Consider the following 20106-nt stretch of genomic DNA (forward strand, 5'->3'; position numbering starts at 1 on the left):
GGGAGGTAAGATAAATAAACTCTGTTAAAAAAATGGAGAAAGCCAAGTTTTCATTTGGTCGTGATGTTTTTGACCCAAAGTAGTATATGCTCAGTTGCTCACTCAGTCACCTATTACCAACACGAAGAACGGTGAAACTTTGGAAAACTATAAGGTTATAGTTAAACTCCATTTAGGAAAATCATCAACGAAGTAAAACCCCCATCAATCAAAATTCCTAAACTGAGAATGAACCTTCAAGCTGGAGGCAGAGCAACACCCCTGGTGACCGCATTGAAGATCTCCATATAACCAACAACGCCAACCAAGACGTCATCCTCGCCGTCAGTTACCCAGATGTGCGTGGTCCGGTACGACAGCATCTGCGCCATGACGGCAGCGAGCGAGCTGGTGCTCCTGCACCTCAGCGCCGCATTCCCGCCATGGCTCGCCATCATCATCTGGTCGACGAGGCTGGACTCGAACGCAGCCTTCCCGCCGTGGAGCCTCGACGTCGACGGCGCGGCGACATGCGCGTCGCCATCCTCATCCGGCGCCGCCACGCCGTGCCCGTTGACCCCCGCGGCAAAGTTGAGGGACGACAGGCTCGCCATGGAGTCCGCGGCGGCCGCGTAGTCGCGGCGCCACAGCCTGTGCGCGGACACGTCGGCCAGGACCTTGTGCGAGCCGTCGCGGTTGGTCTGCACGACGGCGACGGCGCGCGGCTCGGCGGGGACCCTCCAGGAGGACTCGATGGCCGGCGACGAGGCCTCCACGTGGGCGTAGCCGCGGTTGACGGCGCCGAGCGAGGAGATGGACTGCAGCGGGGTCGGTGCCAGCGCGCCGAGGCAGTTGATCAGGAAGCGGACGATGTCTTCCCGCGTCAGGCAGCAGTACCTGTCGCAGCCGAACGCCGTCGTCGTGGAGATCGACGGCGGCGACTGGCGGCCCACGGCCTTCTCCGAGGCTGACAACCTCGGCGTCCCGGTGATCTTCAGCACGGCCTTGTAGAATGGCGCGAACGGCCTCTTGTCCACGACGGTGCACGCTTCTGTGATGTTCTTGCGCACCAGGACCCGCCTTGCGCCTTGCTTCATCAGCTCCACTATCTCGATCAACCTTGCACGCACGAATTGAAAGCTCAATCACATTGACACGCATGGCATTGCCCTGATTGTACAACGAGAAATATGAACGCAGTGTGCCTATGATCTTAGAAAAAATGCGGTGAAATGTGGCTTCTGGCTTGTACTTGTACAGAGGAGATGGTCATGCACTTGCACACTACTTTTTATTTAGACAAAGAGCCGAGCTGATTCCTCCAAATAATGTGTCGCGCAACGCGCATCACCTCGTGTGGGGCTCGACCTCCCGCACGAGCGTCGGCTCGTGCGCCACCACGTCGCCGGCGGGCGTCCTCATCGCCGCGGCAGCGTCGCCGAGGTGGGAGGCGAGGAACGCGACGACGTCGAGGGAGCTGAGCAGGCCGATCACGGTGGCCGCGGCTGGCGCCAGGGGCGAGGCGCCGTCGCGCCAGACGGCCACGTCGGCCTCCTGCGACGCCGGGATCGCCGCGGCCGCCGCGGAGAGCGGCGCCGAGGCAGGGACGCCCCGCAGCGGCGGCTTCCCGGCGGTGAGGTCGGCGGCGGCCGTGCGGAGGAAGACGATGTGGGCCATTCGCGCTCACGGTGTGGGCCCACGCGCAGCGCGTCGTGACACGCTGACCTCTGTTTTTGTGGAGCCTTGCGTTTGACCGAACCTTAACCTGACGTATATCGACACGTGCTCGATGCTTATGCTTCACAAATTTCCCCGATGTGAATTCGGTCTATTTAAAAAAAATCAAAATGATGTTTCGTACATCAAACTTCAAACTTGTGTTGACTAGATGTTAAGTAACTCTAGTTAGGTTACGTGGCTGACTTTGTCTCTGATCGGTTTCACATCTTTATATACATTCACTCGTAATATTGAAGAGACCCAATTCTATATCTTGTTTGTGTGGGTTGCTAGCAAAGGAACGCGCTTGTATGACTCCCCGTGTCGTCTCTATTGCTGATGGGAGAGTAGAGAGTGGATCTAGTGATCCGTGGTAACGTAGTTATTCAACACGTTATAGTCTTGGTAAAAAAGTGTTCACTTCGCCGGCTTGTCTGAATTTTTTGTACTTTAGCCCTTTTTCGAAGAAATTTCACGTTAAGACCCCTAGACAACTTAATTCTTTTTTTGGAGTCTTTGATCTGCGCCGCAAAATATGGTGTCGAGGTACGTGCCTCGCTGGATAGTAAGGGCTGACGGGGCACTCACGTGGTACCTAGCTCGACCACATATATCTTGGCGTCGAGCTAGGAACTCATATAAATCGGTTGTTTTCTAGCTGAGAGCTTTACAGAGGGGTGGACATCTTTTGTAATGCATGTGTAAATGAAATGGATGTCATCATGCGATGGTTATCACATTGTGTAAATGGCATAGACCATTGTTGTCGGTACCCTGAATCAGGGGTACCCACTTCTACAATATGAAGACGTTGTACACGTACGACGTCTCCAGGCCACACGGAGAGCGGCACCCGACCCCACCACATGGGCAGGTCTAAGGATACCACGTGGCAAGAAAAGATAATACATCCTAGGATGCATCATTGGGTCCGGACCTCCACAGAGGGACACCGGACCCCTGTACGTATAGGTCCGGAGCTCCCAAGAAGGCATGTCGGGTCCCTCGGGTGGGCCCCAGGTCCCTCCGAGTAAGGTCCGGGCCTTAGCAAGGTCCCGGTACGGGGAGGACCCCAGCATGAGTAAGGGTCCGGTGCTAGCACGTGTCCCGGCCTTGCCCTACGCTCCCCGCTCAGGCGGAGACCCGATGCTGCCGCGTGGCTTGTGGCCCGTGACATAAGCCAACGGGTCGTGCCTGACGTAAGGCCCCTAAAGCCGCGCAGCCTCTGCATTTATTGCGAAGAGGACGCGCCGCCTGCCACCACGTTGACGGGCGACGTGCCCTCTCAGCATTTAATGCGTCCTGTCCACTCCGCTGGCAGACGGCGTCAGGGTCATCCAGCAGACGGCGTGCCTGTCCAGTCTGTTGACAAACAGTGCGCTCATGTCGTGCGACGCACTGTGCTCATCATCCCTTCTACAAGAAGCTTCCCCTGCACGTCGAGGATACGCAGATCTCGGATGTCAGGGCACGAGAAGGTAGCCCCAACAGCAAACATTTGTAGCTCCAAGTGCTATATTCATTATGTCCATGGGCCCACATGAATGGGTTCAGTACCTTTGTGCATGCCCCCCTTCAGCTATAAAAGGGGAGGCATGCGACGTTACAAGACAGGCCCAAGGCATCCAATCTTAGGCTCACTCAGACACTCACAAGCTCATACAAGCTCTCAAGCAATACATCACACAGTGGAGTAGGGTGTTACGCTCCGGTGGCCCGAACCACTCTAAATCCTTGTGTGTTCTTGTGTTCTTCCCATTTTCCAACTAACAAGCAAAACGCTTAGGCCCCTCCTCATCTTAGGATTTAGGGCGGGTGCACTCCGCCACCCGGCCGGAGATTTCCTCTCCGACATTTGGCGCGCCAGGTAGGGGGCTAGGCTTTAGGTTTTTGCTTGTTCCCTTGCTCAAGCATGATGGTGCAAATCATTGAGCACCATGCCAAAACTTCGGTAGATTTCGCGATGGAGGGAGAAGCTGCTTCTTCCACACCACAGGTTCCCAACCGCCCTGTGCCAGGCACTGCTGCTGTGCACGCCGCACGGCAGCACACGGCTGCACAAACATCCTGGACTCCATCAAGGGTGACTCCGGGAGCATTGTCAGCAGCCAGGGAGTTGTTGTGACACACTCCAAGCTCCACGGCCTCACCAGGGGCCATGAAGCAATGGCGGGACGACGTCGACCGACTACTCGGTATGGCACATTCTACCTCGACTAGGTCGAGGACACGATCATCCCCGCGCCAACACGAGGCATCAGCGTCTGTGCGCTCACCCTCAGTAAGGGGCGCACAGACCAACGACCTCCGGGCAGAACTTGACCGTAGGCGTGCGGGAGAGGATGCCCAGGTCTCTTTGGAAAGAGCGCGCGAGCGCCGCCAAAACATCGGTGGTCGCAACCTCAATCAAGACTTCGCTGCGGTTGCACTGCAGACACCAATGGACACCTGGTCCCAAACGGGTGTCCCCTTGGCCGGCGTGGGCTGCGCCGCTCTCGCGGATCATCTCCGCGCGCATCATGGCCACCCAAGTTCTGGCCACACCCGCCGAAAAAGTACGACAGAACGTCAAACCCGTCAGAGTTCGTGCAGGTGTACGTCACCGCCATCACGGCAGCAGGTGGAAACACCGCTGTGATGGCGACATATTTTCATGTTGCCTTGTCTGGACCTGCCCGGACCTGGCTCATGAACCTCACCCCGGGGTCAGTCTACTCCTGGGAAGAGCTCTGTGCGCGATTCGTCGCGAACTTTGCCGGCGTTTACCAGCAGCACGGTGTGGAGGCCCACCTCCATGCGGTGAGGCAAGAGCCCGGGGAGACTCTCCGGAAGTTCATCTCCCGCTTCACCAAGGTGCGAGGCACTATACCTCGCATTTCTGATGCTTCCATCATCACGGCCTTCCGACAAGGAGTACGTGATGAGAAAATGCTTGAGAAGTTGGCCACACATGACGTGGAAACTGTTCCCACACTCTTCGCTCTGGCAGATAAATGCGCCAGAGCCGCCGAGGGCCGTGCATGGCACTCGACCCCACAAAACGGGGCTGCCCAGTTGAAAGGGAAATGTGCCCTTGGGCCATTTCTAGTATATTTTGGTGATTAAGTGTCCAACACATATTAAGTGGAGTATTATACGCCAAATGATGAATGAAGTGCAAATCAACAAGAAGGTATGCTTATAGACTTAGTACATTTGTTTTAGGTACTAATGAAGTTACCTAAGTGCTAGAACCAGGAAAAGAAAAAGATTGGAAGAGAGTGCCTGTGTGCAGCCAAGACTCAGCACAGTCTGGCACACCGGACTATCCGGTGGTGCACCATACAGTGTCCGGTGCGCTAGGCTGGTCTCCGGCGAACTAGCCACTCTCGGGAAAACTTCGGCGGTGTACGACTATAATTCACCGGACTGTCCGGTGGTGCACCGGACTGTCCGGTGAGCCAACGGCCGCCAGCGCAACGGTCGACCGCCAAATCCGCGGGCGACGCGTGGCCCGCTCCAACGGTCGGCAGGGGGCACCAGACTGTCCGGTGCGCCAACCAGCCTAAAGTTGCAACGGTCGGCTGCGCCAGGAATGGAAGGGAATCGCGCACCGGACATGAACAATGGTTGTCCGGTGCGCCACCCGACAGAAGGCAAGATTTGACTTCCAAGAATGCCTCCAAGGGCTCCTAGCTGTCTTGGGGCTATAAAAGGGACCCCTAGGCGCATGGAGGAGTCACACAAGCATACTTTGAGCATTCTAAGTCTTTCACACTCTGTCTCCGCGCACTTGATCGACCGTGTTAGTGATTTGAGCTCCGTTCTTGTAGTGAACTCGTTGTGCTTCATTTTGAGCTCAAGTCTTGGCTTGTGTGTGTGTGTGTATTGCTGCGGATTTGTGTGTGTTGCTTTCCATCCTTACTCTTGTGCTTTCACCGTGATCTTTATTGTAAGGGCAAGAGACTCCAACTTGTGGAGATTCCTCACGAACGGGAAAAGAGATAAGAAAGAAGAACACAATGGTATTCAAGTTGATCATTGGATCACTTAAAAGGGGTTGAGTGCAACCCTCGTCCATTGGGACGCCACAACGTGGAAGTAGGCAAGTGTTATACTTGGCCGAACCACGGGATAACTCGCGTGTCTCTTGTGATTGCTTTTCTGTGATTACTTGTGTGTTCGCAAGAGCTCGCTACTTAGCCATACTAACACTTAACCAAGTTTTATTGGTGATTAGTTGTTGAATTTTACAGGATCATCTATTCACCCCCTCTAGATGCTCTCAATTGGTATCAGAGCTGTTCTCTTCACGAAAGGGACTAATCGCCCGAAGAGATGGATCCTAAGGGAAAGGGGATGGTGGTCAATGATAAGGAGGAGTCTATCTTCAACGAGCCGAGGGATGACAAGCCCACTGACTCTGGCTCGAGTCATAAGAAGGACGGGAAGAAGAAGAGGCGCATCAAGAAGATCGTCTACTACGACAGCAACGAGTCTTCTTCTTCCCCAAGAGACGATGACTACAACGAAAAAAAGAAACCAGTTAACTCAAATTTTTCATTTGATTATTCTCGTATTCCGTATAATTCCAATGTCCATTTGCTTTCTATTCCTCTTGGTAAACCTCCACACTTTGATGGAGAGGACTACGCTTTTTGGAGTCACAAAATGCGTAGTCACCTTTTCTCTCTCCATCCTAGTATTTGGGAGATAGTTGAGAATGGAATGCAATTTGATAGTACCGATAACCCTGTGTTTATCAATGAACAAATTCATAAGAATGCACAAGCTACCACTGTTTTGTTAGCATCATTGTACAGGGACGAATATAACAAGGTGAGCGGCTTGGACAACGCCAAGCAAATATGGGACACCCTCAAGATATCGCATGAGGGGAACGACGCCACCATGATCACCAAAATGGAGTTGGTGGAAGGCGAGCTAGGAAGATTTGCCATGATCAGGGGAGAGGAGCCTACGCAAACGTACAACAAGCTCAAGACCCTGGTCAACAAGATCAGGAGCTATGGAAGCACGAGATGGACGGACCACGACGTCGTCCGACTTATGCTCAGGTCTTTCACTTTTATTGACCCTCATCTTGTGAACCTCATCCGTGAAAATCCTAGGTACACAAAGATGGCGCCCGAGGAGATACTCGGAAAGTTTGTGAGTGGGCGTATGATGGTCAAGGAAGCAAGATACGTTGATGATGCATTGAATGGCCCAATGCCCATCTATGAGCCCCAACCCGTTGCACTCAAAGCAACAAGCAGCAACAGGGAGGCGCTACCTAGCAAGGTGGCACAAGTTGAGGCTGCCGGGCTAAACGAAGATGAAATGGCCCTCATCATCAAGAGCTTCAAGACGGCGCTAAAAGGACGCAAGGAGCATCCCAACAAGAGCAAAGCAAGGGGAAAACACTCCTGTTTTAAATGTGGTAAGACTGGTCATTTTATAGCAAATTGTCCTGATAATACTAATGACCAGGAACAAGAAAAAAGCGAGAAGTGGGAGAAGAAGAAGGCCTACAAGAAGGCGAAAGGCGAGGCGCATCTTGGCAAATAATGGGATTCGAATTGCTCTTCTTCCGACTCCGACGACGAAGGACTCGCCGCCTCGGCCTTCAACAAGTCATCTCTTTTCCCCAACGAGCGTCATACTTGCCTCATGGCAAAGGAGAAAAAGGTAAGCGTTCGAGAAACCCCTAAGTACTCTACTTCTAGTGATGAAGATTCTAGTGATGAAGTAGATTATACTAGCTTGTTCAAAGGCCTAGATAGAGCAAAGGTAGAAAAGATCAATGAATTGATTGATGCTTTAAATAAAAAATATAGACTACTAGAGAGGCAAGAGTACATTTTGTATGAGGAACATGACAAATTTGTTAGTGTTCAAAAGTCTCTTGCCTTAGAAATTAAGAGGAATGAATTATTATCTTCTGAGTTATCTACTTGCAATGAATCTATCTCTAGCTTAAAGACTTTGAATGATGACTTAAGTGCTAAGCTAGAAGTAGCCAATAGATCAAGTTCATGTGTTGAACATGTTATTATTTGCAATAGATGCAAGGATTTTGATATCAATGCTTGTGATGAACATCTTGTTTCTATTGCTAAATTAAATGATGAGGTGACAAGTCTTAATGCTCAACTTAAGACTTGCAAGGTTGATTTTGATAAACTAAAATTTGCTAGGGATGCCTACACTATTGGTAGGCACCCCTCAATTAAGGATGGACTTGGCTTTCAAAAGGAAGCCAAGAACTTAACAAGCCAAAGGGCTCCCATCCCCAACAAGGAGAAAGAGAAGGCCCCTATGGCTAGTAGTAATCAAAAGAATCATGCTTTCATGTATAATGATAGAAAATTTTCTAGAAGTTCTCATTATAATAGGAGTTATAATGCTTTTGATTCACATGCTATGATTGCTTCAAGTTCCAATTTTAATGGTAGGCCTAGGAGAAATTTTGTGTCTCATGCTCCTAGGAAAATGTGTAACAAACCTACCTCTGTCTTTCATGCTTGCAACACTACGTATGTACTTTCATGCAAAAATGAAAAGGTGGTTGCTAGAAAGATGGTGTCCAAATGCAAAGGAGACAAGACTTGCATTTGGGTCCCAAAGACTATTGTAACTAACCTTGTAGGACCTAACAAGAGTTGGGTACCTAAAACCCAAGCCTAATTTGCCTTGTAGGTTTATGCATCCGGGGGCTCAAGCTGGATTATCGACAGCGAATGCACAAACCACATGACGGGGGAGAAGAAGATGTTCACTTCCTACGTCAAGAACAAAGATTCCCAAGATACGATTATCTTTGGAGATGGGAACCAAGGCAAAGTCAAAGGCTTGGGCAAGATAGCCATCACAAATGAGCACTATATTTCTAATGTATATTTAGTAGAGTCGCTAGGCTATAACCTCCTGTCTGTTAGTCAATTGTGCCACATGGGCTACAATTGTTTATTTACAAATGTTGATGTATGTGTCTTTAGAAGGAGTGATGGTTCATTAGCGTTTAAGGGTGTACTAGATGGCAAACTCTACTTAGTTGATTTTTCGAAAGAGGAGGCCGATCTAGATGCATGCTTAATCGCTAAGACTAGTATGGGCTGGCTGTGGCATCACCGTCTAGCACATGTTGGGATGAAGAACCTTCATAAACTTCTAAAGGGAGAGCATGTGTTAGGACTAACCAATGTATGTTTCGAAAAAGATAGACCTTGTGCAGCTTGTCAAAGCAGGGAAACAGGTGGGAAGCACTCATCACAACAAGAATGTGATGACTACATCAAGACCACTGGAGCTTCTCCACATGGACCTCTTCGGACCCGTCGCCTATCTTAGCATCGGGGGAAGTAAGTATGGTTTAGTAATTGTTGATGATTTTTCCCGCTTCACTTGGGTATTCTTTTTGCAAGATAAAATAGAAACCCAAGGGACCCTTAAGCGCTTCCTAAGGTGGGCTCAAAATGAATTTGAGCTCAAGGTGAAAAAGATAAGAAGCGACAACGGGTCCGAGTTCAAGAATCTGCAAGTGGAGGAGTACCTTGAGGAGGAAGGCATCAAGCAAGAGTTCTCTGATCCCTACACACCACAACAAAATGGGGTGGTAGAGAGGAAGAATAGGACGCTTATTGACATGGCGAGGACAATGCTTGGAGAGTTCAAGATGCCTGAGCGGTTTTTGTCGGAAGCTGTGAATATAGCTTGCCATGCCATGAACTGGCTCTACCTTCATCGCCTCCTCAAGAAGACCTCGTATGAACTTCTTACCGGTAACAAACCCAACATATCATACTTTCATGTATTTGGGAGCAAATGTTACATTCTAGTGAAGAAAGGTAGGAATTCTAAATTTGCTCCCAAAGCTGTAGAAGGGTTTTTACTAGGTTATGACTCAAATACAAAGGCGTATAGAGTCTTCAACAAATCATCGGGTTTGGTTGAAGTCTCTAGCGACGTTGTATTTGATGAGACTAATGGCTCTCTAAGAGAGCAAGTTGATCTTGATGATATAGATGAAGATGATGTTCTGACGGCCACAATACGCACCATGGCGATTGGAGATGTGCGACCACAGGAACAACAAGGGCAAGATCAACCTTCTTCCTCAACGATGGTGCACCCCCCAACTCAAGATGATGAACAGGTTCATCAAGAAGAGGCGTGTGATCAAGGGGGAGCACAAGAAGAACAAGTGATAGAGGAAGAAGTACCACTGGCCCCTCCAACTCAAGTCCGAGCGACAATTCAAAGGAATCACCCCGTCGATCAGATTCTGGGTGACATAAGCAAGGGAGTAACTACTCGCTCACGATTAGCTAATTTTTGTGAGCATTACTCGTTTGTCTCTTCTATTGAGCCTTTTAGGGTAGAAGAGACCTTACAAGATCCGGACTGGGTGTTGGCCATGCAGGAAGAGCTCAACAACTTCAAGCGAAATGAAGTTTGGACCCTGGTGCCACGTCCCAAGCAAAACGTTGTGGGAACTAAGTGGGTGTTCCGCAACAAGCAAGACGAGCACGGGGTGGTGACACGAAACAAGGCTCGGCTTGTGGCAAAAGGTTATGCCCAAGTCGCGGGTTTGGATTTCGAGGAGACTTTTGCTCCTGTGGCTAGGCTAGAGTCTATTCGCATTCTATTAGTCTATGTCGCTCATCACTCTTTCAGGTTGTTCCAAATGGATGTGAAGAGCGCTTTCCTCAACGGGCCAATCAAGGAGGAGGTGTACGTGGAGCAACCCCCTGGCTTTGAGGATGAACGGTACCCCAACCATGTGTGTAAGCTCTCTAAGGCGCTCTATGGACTTAAGCAAGCCCCAAGAGCATGGTATGAATGCCTTAGAGATTTCTTAATTGCTAATGCTTTCAAGGTTGGGAAAGTTGATCCAACTCTTTTCACTAAGACTTGTGATGGTGACCTATTTGTGTGCCAAATTTATGTCGATGACATAATATTTGGTTCTACTAATCAAAAGTCTTGTGAGGAGTTCAGCAGGGTGATGACACAGAAATTTGAGATGTCAATGATGGGCGAGTTGAACTATTTCCTTGGGTTCCAAGTGAAGCAACTCAAGGACGGCACCTTCATCTCTCAAACGAAGTACACGCAAGACTTGCTCAAGCGGTTCGGGATGAAGGACGCCAAGCCTACAAAGACGCCAATGGGAACCGACGGACATGTCGACCTCAACAAAGGAGGTAAGTCCGTTGATCAAAAGGCATACCGGTCTATGATAGGGTCATTGCTTTATTTATGTGCTAGTAGACCGAATATTATGCTTAGCGTATGCATGTGTGCTAGATTTCATCCGATCCAAGGGAATGTCACCTTGTGGCCGTTAAGCGGATTCTCAGATATTTAGTTGCTACGCCTTGCTTCGGGATCTGGTATCCAAAGGGGTCTACCTTTGACTTGATTGGATACTCAGACTCCGATTATGCTGGATGCAAGGTTGATAGGAAGAGTACATCAGGGACGTGCCAATTCCTAGGAAGGTCCCTGGTGTCTTGGAGTTCTAAGAAACAAACCTCTGTTGCCCTATCCACCGCTGAGGCCGAGAATGTTGCCGCAGGACAGTGTTGCGCGCAACTACTTTGGATGAGGCAAACCCTCCGGGACTTTGGCTATAATCTGAGCAAAGTCCCACTCCTATGTGACAATGAGAGTGCAATCCGCATGGCGGATAATCCTGTTGAACACAGCCGCACTAAGCACATTGACATACGACATCACTTTTTGAGAGACCAGCAGCAAAAGGGAGATATCGAAGTGTTCTATATCAGCACCGAGAACCAGTTAGCCGATACCTTTACCAAGCCTTTAGATGAGAAAACCTTTTGCAGGCTGCGTAGTGAGCTAAATGTCTTAGATTCACGTAACTTGGATTGATTTATAGCATACATGTGTTTTATGCCCTTGATCAAGTTATTTTATGCAATTATGAGATTTGTTGCTTATTTATGGTGCTCAAGTTGGGCAAGGGATCCCCGGACCTCACAAGTCCATGTGTGAATGATGCACATATTTAGGGGGAGAAGTGCTACAACTTGACTCTTTGAGACTAACATTTCTGCTTGAGTTTACTTAATGTAGTCTCAAAGGTGAATTGAAAGGGAAAGGTGAACTTGGACCATGCAAAGACTTCCACTGCACTCCGGTATTAGTGTACAAACCTCCAAGTTCATTCTTAAGCTCCTATTGCATTTTTGCTCTTAATTGACATTTTTGGTGAGGCAATGGGGTTAAAGGGCCAATAATGGTCCCGTTTTGGTGCTTAATGCCAAAGGGGGAGAAAATAAGGCCAAAGCAAATGGATCAGCTACCACTTGTGAAATTTTAAAAAGAGTAGAGTAGAACTTTTGATTTGTCAAAATACTGTTACTGTCAAAATTTGGTCTCTTGTGGGGAGAATGTTTGATTATGGAAAAAGGGAGAGTTTTTGGCTCTTAATCATTTTTACTCTTGGATTATCTCTCTTTGTGCCCAAACAAGTGTGTTTGACTTAGAGATAGGAAAATGAATTTGATTTGCAAAAACAAACCAAGTGGTGGCAAAGAACGATCCAAATATGTCAAATCTTGTCAAAGACTATTTTTGTTCTCAATTGCGTTGATGTTGCACTTCTATTTGTTGCTTTTTGATGTGTTGGCATAAATCACCAAAAAGGGGGAGATTGAAAGGGAAATGTGCCCTTGGGCCATTTCTAGTATATTTTGGTGATTAAGTGTCCAACACATATTAAGTGGAGTATTATATGCCAAATGATGAATGAAGTGCAAATCAACAAGAAGGTAGGTTTCTAGACTTAGTACATTTGTTTTAGGTACTAATGAAGTTAACTAAGTGTTAGAAACAGGAAAAGAAAAAGATTGGAAGAGAGTGCCTGTGTGCAGCCAAGACTCAGCACAGTCTGGCACACTAGACTGTCCGGTGGTGCACCGGACAGTGTCCGGTGCGCTAGGCTGGTCTCCGGCGAACTAGCCACTCTCGAGAAAACTTCGGCGGTGTACGGCTATAATTCACTGGACTGTCCGGTGGTGCACCAAACTGTCCGGTGAGCCAACGGCCGCCAGCGCAACGGTCGGCCGCCAAATCCGCGGGCGACGCGTGGCCCGCTCCAACGGTCGGCAGGGGGCACCAGACTGTCCGGTGTGCACCGGACAGTGTCTGGTGCGCCAACCAGCCCGAAGTTGCAACGGTCGGCTGCGCCAGGAATGGAAGGGAATCACGCACCGGACATGAACAGTGGTTGTCCGGTGGAGCACCGGACTGTCCGATACGCCACACGACAGAAGGCAAGATTTGCCTTCCAAGAATGCCTCCAACGGCTCCTAGCTGCCTTGGGGCTATAAAAGGGACCCCTAGGCACATGGAGGAGTCACACAAGCATACTTTGAGCATTCTAAGTCTTTCACACTCCGTCTCCGCGCACTTGATCGACCGTGTTAGTGAATCGAGCTCCGTTCTTGTAGTGAACTCGTTGTGCTTCATTTTAAGCTCAAGTCTTGACTTGTGTGTGTGTGTGTGTTGCTGCGGATTTGTGTGTGTTGCTTCCCATCCTTACTCTTGTGCTTTCACAGTGATCTTTATTGTAAGGGCGAGAGACTCCAACTTGTGCAGATTCCTCATGAACAGGAAAAGAGATAAGAAAGAAGAACATCGTGGTATTCAAGTTGATCATTGGATCACTTGAAAGGGGTTGAGTGCAACCCTCGTCCATTGGGACGCCACAACGTGGAAGTAGGCAAGTGTTATACTTGGCCGAACCACGGGATAACTCATGTGTCTCTTGTGATTGCTTTTCTGTGATTACTTGTGTGTTCGCAAGAGCTCGCTACTTATCCATACTAACACTTAACCAAGTTTTATTGGCGATTAATTGTTGAATTTTACAGGATCACCTATTCACCCCCTCTAGGTGCTCTCACCAGTCGGGTGGCTCGGGTGCCGTCCCCCGGGACGCTAAGAAGAAAAATAAGAAGGACCGTGACTACCAGAAGCCACGGTCCACCGCTCTAGTCGTGGCAGCTGCGACCGGGGGCTGGGGCGACCGCAACAAACGCCCACGGCCGCAGTGGGGTAACAGCGGTTCATGCCCTGTGCACCCCAACGGTCGCCACAATGCCGAGGAATGTCGCGAGATCATTGACCTCGCGAAACACGTCAGTGAGCGGCGCGAGCAGTCTTCCAAAGATGGCTCCCCACCTCGTCGCCGACCTGGCAAAGAAAAGGTGGACGACGGCGAGGTGGCCACGACTGAACGGGACCTCAGGTATCAGTCGCCCGAGGGGACCTGAAGGATGTCTTCGCCGGAGGCTCCTACTCCGGTGGAGACAACTAGACGGACCCCAGAGGGACCCCGTGCTCCCTGGTCTACGGAGGTGAAGCTTGCCTTCCTCCGGAAACCCTTCTGGATTCCCCACGGGTCCAGGCTTCCGACAGGTAGCGCATACGTGTACGCCAACCCGGTGGGGTCCGTCCCCATAAACCCAGCCTGTTGGTCTGCACCCATGCATGATGAGTTATAAAGAAAAACTACCCCATCAGTTGAGCCCCTATGATAGTTCCATCTCACTGCTCCATGGTCTTACCTTGCAGTTTTTTCAGATAATGTTTTTTATCTAACTCACCCGTACGGTTCCCATCTGTCTTGACATGACGACATCTGAATTGAGTAGCCAGGCTTGCAGTTTAGGGCCCCCGATGCGAAAGTTGGGAGGTCCGACAGCTTGGGAGCCGGCCCTAGAGAACGGGACCCCGTTCCATGGGGCGGTCCGGAGCCTGCGTGGCCGCTTAGCCTGGTTCTGTACCCGAAAGCCTGCACACTCCACCACTCCGTGACGGGTACCTAGTATTTGGGGCTATAAGTCCTATGGGTCCGACAACCTCGGGACTGGAGCTAGAGAATGGACATTAGTCTCCTGGGGTGGTCCGGAGCCCGTGTAGCCGCTCAGCCTGGTCCCGTACCGTGGGCCTGCACGCTCCACCACCCTGCGACAAGTGTCCTAGTATATAGAACCGCGACCCAAGGGGGTCCGGACACGCAACTTGGCCACCCGGACTGAAACCTGCGAGTCCCGAGCATGTATCAAAGGATGGCTAATATCAGATAGAGAACCCTATGGGTGTGCTACTAACACTCCCTAGCTGAAGTTGTGTACAGATCCAGATCCCGGCGAGGTTGCCTCCCGAGAGTTGTTGACAACCTTTTCAGAAACACTGGTATCCAACCTCAACACGTCAAGCCTGCATCCCAGGCGGGGGGCCAGGTACCAGGGAGAAGTCAACAATATCGCACACAGCGGAAACCAGTTGAAAATAGATAAGTGCTAATACTGCTTAATAAATAGTACTCAAGAGTACCTTACAAAAAGCGAAAGTATTACATCTGATTCCAAGCGGAGCCCTAGCTCCATCTCTACTCTACAGGTATGAACTTCCTCCACGCCAGTAGGGCCGCGTGATAGCTAGCTCTGAGCGGCTCGCCAGCGGAGGCGGCCATCTCAGCACCGACGACGGCGGCCACCTCTGCATCGACGACTCGCCAGCAGTGGCGATCACCTCAGCATGTGCGCCATTGCAAAAAGGTCCTCGCCCCCGTCTTCCTACGGGGGGTGACAACAAGGCCATTAAAGCCAAAGAGTTGGGGGCTCGGCGGCAGGTGGCACTGGTGGTCTCGCCAGCGGAGGCAACCACCTCTGCAATGGGCAGCCTCACCAGCGGCGACGACCACCCTAGCACCGACGACAGCGGCCACCTCTACACCAGTGGGCGGCGACTGCCTCACCAAGCGCGAAGAGGTCCTCGCTCCCGTCCTCCTGCGGGAGTGAGGACAAGACCATCCAAGAGCGCGACCGTCACCCCCGCGGCGCACGACGTCTTGTACGACCCCCCGGTGCGGCCGGCGGTGCGGGAGAAGCCGTGGATGTGGCGAACCTGCGCACGACGCGACCGTCGCCCGTGCAGTGGATGGACAGCCACACCCCGACCAAACGACAGGAGGCAGCATCGGAGGCGGCACCGAAGCCACCCAGGCCGAGGAACCGGGCGCGCGGCGGCTGACGGCACCTGCAGTCGGCCGACCCCGCGTACCCGAAGTTTGCCTTCTCCGCAAGGCTGGTGTACGCCCTTCTCCCCCGAATGCTAGAGGAAGAAGCGGGCTGCCGGCCCATGCGGAAGGCGGGACCCCAACTCGGCTTGCCCTCCTCCCCAGCGCGGATGATGAACATCCTTGAAGCTGAGGGCAGGGGGAGGCCGCAGCCCAGCTCGCTTCTCTCCACCACAAGGCTGGTAGTCATCCTTGTGGATGTCCACCGGCGGGAGATTGCAGCCGGGCTGCATAATGAAAATCCTTGAAGCCGAGCGATGTCGGAAGAACGCCAACCCCTATGGGGTTGTGAAAGGGAAATGTGCCCTTGGGCCATTTCTAAGTATTTTGGTGATTGAGTGCCAACACAAGTACTTAAATGTGAATTCATGCTTATGGATGGATAAAGTGCAAAACAAGAGCAAAGGTATGTTTCTAAGTCTTAGTACATTGGTTTTGTGTACTAATATACTTGTCTAAGTATTAGAAACAGAAAGAAGAAGAAAAGAGAAGAGTTGGCTGTGTACAGCCAAAAGGCTGTTTCGGTCTGGGGCACCGGACTGTCCGGTGGTGCACCGGACAGTGTCCGATGCGCCAGGCTGCCTCGAGCGAAGTGGCCGCTCTCGGGAATTCGCCGACGGCGTACGGCTAAAATTCACCGGACTGTCCGGTGTGCACCGGACTATCCAGTGAGCCAACGGTCGGCCGGGCCAACGGTCGGCCGCGGAATCCGCGCGCGACACGTGGCCGAGCCAACGGTCGGAAGGGGGCACCGGACATGTCCGGTGCGCCAACGGCTCCCAGATCTGCAATGGTCGGCTGCGCCATTTTGGGAAGGAAATCGGGCACCGGACAGTGTCCGGTGTGCACCGGACTGTCCGGTGCGCCCGATGACAGAAGGCAAGAATGGCCTTCCAGAATTGCTCTCAACGGCTCCTAGCTGCCTTGGGACTATAAAAGGGATCCCTAGGCGCATGGAGGAGAATATGAAGCAACCTAAGAGCATTCTTGATCATCCACACTCAGTCTTTGCACATTCGTTTGTCATTCTCAGTGATTCGAGCTCCGTTCTAGTGAGAACCCTGAGATAGTCTTTTGAGCTCGATTCTTGGCCGTGTGTGTGCGCATTTTGCTGTGGATTTGTGTGTGTTGCTTCCCTTCCTTACTCCGTGATTCTTTGTGAACATCAAAAGTGTAAGGGCGAGAGGCTCCAAGCTGTGGAGATTCCTCGCGAACGGGATAAGAAAAGAAAAGCATAACACTGTGGTATTCAAGTTGATCATTGGATCACTTGAGAGGAGTTGAGTACAACTCTCGTCCGTTGGGACGCCACAACGTGGAGTAGGCAAGTTTTGTACTTGGCCGAACCACGGGATAAACCACTGTGTCTTCTCTGTGTTGAACTCTTTGTGGTTATCGTATTGTGCAAGATCTTCTCTCTAGCCACTTGGCATTAACTGTGCTAACATTTAACCAAGTTTTGTGGCTTAAGTTTTTAAGTTTTACAGGATCACCTATTCACCCCCCCCCCCCTCTAGGTGCTCTCAATTGGTATCAGAGCCGTTCTCTTCAAGAAGAGGGACTAACCGCCCGAAGAGATGGATCCTAAGGGCAAGGGGATAGTGATCAACGATAAGGAGAAGGAGTCCTTCGTCAACGAGCCAAGGGATGACAAGTCCAACGACTCGGGCTCGGGCCACAGACGCAAAGATGGGAAGAAGAAGAAGACAAGACGCATCAAGGAGATCGTCTACTACGACAGCGATGAGTCTACTTCCTCCCAAAAGGACGACGACCACAACGACTACGAGAAAAAGAAACCGATCAATTCGAACTTTTCTTTTGACTACTCTCGTATTCCGCATAGTTCAAGTTCACATTTGCTCTCCATTCCACTCGGCAAGCCCCCACACTTTGATGGAGAGGACTACGGATTTTGGAGCCACAAAATGCGTAGTCACCTATTCTCTCTCCATCCTAGTATATGGGAGATTGTAGAAAGTGGAATGCACTTTGATAGTTCGGATAGTCCCATGTTCATTAATGAGCAAATACATAAGAATGCACAAGCTACTACTGTTCTTCTAGCTTCTTTGTGCAGGGATGAATACAACAAAGTGAGCAGCTTGGATAACGCCAAGCAAATATGGGACACCCTCAAGATTTCTCATGAGGGAAATGACGTTACCTTGCTCACCAAAATGGAGTTGGTGGAGGGCGAGCTTGGACGGTTCGCGATGATAAGGGGCGAGGAGCCGACCCAAACATACAACCGGCTCAAGACCCTTATCAACAAAATAAGGAGCTACGGGAGCACACGATGGACGGACCACGACGTCGTCCGACTGATGCTAAGGTCCTTTACCGTTCTTGATCCTCATTTGGTGAATAATATTCGTGAGAATCCCAGGTACACCAAAATGTCGCCCGAAGAAGTCCTTGGAAAATTCGTAAGTGGGCGAATGATGATCAAGGAGGCAAGGTACGTGGACGACGCCTTGAATGGACCGATCAACGAGCCGCAACCTCTTGCTCTCAAAGCAACAAGAAGCAAGGAGGTGCTACCTAACAAGGTGGCACAAATTGAGGCGGCCGAACTTAATGATGAAGAGATGGCTCTCATCATCAAGAGATTCAAGACGGCGCTCAAGGGTCGCAAGGGACAGCCAAGCAAGACCAAAGCCAAAGGGAAGCGCTCATGCTTCAAATGCGGTAAGATTGGTCATTTTATTGCTAACTGTCCCGATAATGAAAGTGACCAGGAACTCGGGAGCAAGAGGGAAAAGAAGAAACATTACAAGAAGGCCAAGGGCGAGGCACATATCGGAAAGGAGTGGGATTCGGATTGCTCCTCCTCCGACTCCGACAATGAAGGACTCGCCGCCACCGCCTTCAACAAGTCGTCCCTCTTCCCCAACGAGCATCACACATGCCTCATGGCGAAGGAGAAGAAGGTATGTACTCGAGAAAGTACCACTTATTCTTCTAGTGATGATGATTCTAGTGACGACAATGAAATAGACTATTCTAATTTATTTAAAGGTCTAGATAGAATTAAAATTGGCAAAATTAATGAGTTAATTGATGCCTTGAATGAAAAGGATAGGCTTTTAGAAAAGCAAGAGGATTTGTTATATGATGAACATGATAAATTTGTAGAAGCACAAAAATCTCATGCTTTAGAAGTTAAAAGAAACGAAATGCTTTCTTGTGAATTATCTTCTTGCCATGAGACAATTTCTAGCTTAAGGAGCATTAATGATGACTTGAATGCTAAGATTGCTAGTAAATCTAACTCTTGCGTAGAGAATGTTATAACTTGCACTAGGTGTAAAGATATTAACATTGATGCTTATAGTGAACACCTAGCTTGCATTTCTAAATTAAATGAAGAGGTGGCTAGTCTTAATACCCAACTTGAGACTAGCAAAAGTGATTTTGAGAAACTAAAATTTGCTAGGGATGCCTACACGGTTGGTAGACACCCCTCAATTAAGGATGGACTTGGCTTCAAGAGGGAAGCCAAGAACTTAACAAGCCATAAGGCTCCCATCTCCGCCAAGGAGAAAGGGAAGGCCCCTATGGCTAAAAGTACTAAAAGGAACCATGCTTTTATGTATCATGATAGGAGACAAACTAGAAATGCTTATAGGAGTTATAATGCTTATGATGACTTTAACTCTCATGCCATGGTTGCTTCTAGTTCTTCCTATATGCATGGTAGAAATATGTCTAGGAGAAATACTATTCATCATGTGCCTAGAAAGAATATTATTCATGCTCCTAGGAAAGTAGTGAATGAACCTTCTACAATTTATTGTGCTTTAAATGCTTCCTTTGCTATTTGTAGAAAGGATAGGAAAATAGTTGCTAGGAAGTTAGGGGCAAAATGCAAGGGAGACAAAACTTGCATTTGGGTCCCTAAGGATATTTGCACTAACCTTGTAGGACCCAACATGAGTTGGGTACCTAAGACCCAAGCCTAAATTTGCCTTGCAGGTTTATGCATCTGGGGGTTCAAGCTGGATTATCGACAGCGGATGCACAAACCATATGACGGGGGAGAAGAAGATGTTCACCTCCTATGTCAAGAATAAAGATTCCCAAGATTCAATTATATTCGGTGATGGGAATCAAGGCAAGGTAAAAGGGTTAGGTAAAATTGCAATTTCTAATGAGCACTCTATCTCTAATGTGTTTTTAGTTGAGTCTCTTGGCTACAATTTGCTATCTGTTAGCCAACTATGCAATATGGGATATAATTGTCTTTTTACAAATGTAGATGTGTCTGTCTTTAGAAGAAGTGATGGTTCACTAGCCTTTAAGGGTGT

At 49.8% G+C, this 20106-nt stretch overlaps 1 protein-coding gene across 1 annotated transcript; it reads right to left on the reverse strand.

The window, feature by feature from the left end:
* Window positions 1-6: 6 nt before the first annotated feature.
* LOC118476100 (CBS domain-containing protein CBSX6) lies at window positions 7-1701 on the reverse strand. The gene is made up of 2 exons (XM_035964214.1): window positions 1331-1701; window positions 7-1098 (listed from the first exon to the last, which is right to left on the reverse strand). Exons 1-2 carry the CDS (start codon window positions 1654-1656, stop codon window positions 237-239), a joined length of 1188 nt encoding a protein of 395 aa, XP_035820107.1. The 5' UTR covers window positions 1657-1701; the 3' UTR covers window positions 7-236.
* Window positions 1702-20106: the final 18405 nt, after the last annotated feature.

Source organism: Zea mays, chromosome 1 (assembly GCF_902167145.1).
Source record: "Zea mays cultivar B73 chromosome 1, Zm-B73-REFERENCE-NAM-5.0, whole genome shotgun sequence".
NCBI classification, from domain to species: domain Eukaryota; kingdom Viridiplantae; phylum Streptophyta; class Magnoliopsida; order Poales; family Poaceae; genus Zea; species Zea mays.

Excerpts from the sequence above, each read along its gene's own strand:
- LOC118476100 (XM_035964214.1), bottom strand. The coding sequence starts at position 1,656 with ATGGCCCACATCGTCTTCCTCCGCACGGCCGCCGCCGACCTCACCGCC. Across the intron at positions 1,099-1,330 it reads GAGGTCGAGCCCCACACGAG|GTTGATCGAGATAGTGGAGC; the intron begins GTGATGCGCGTT and ends CGTGCGTGCAAG.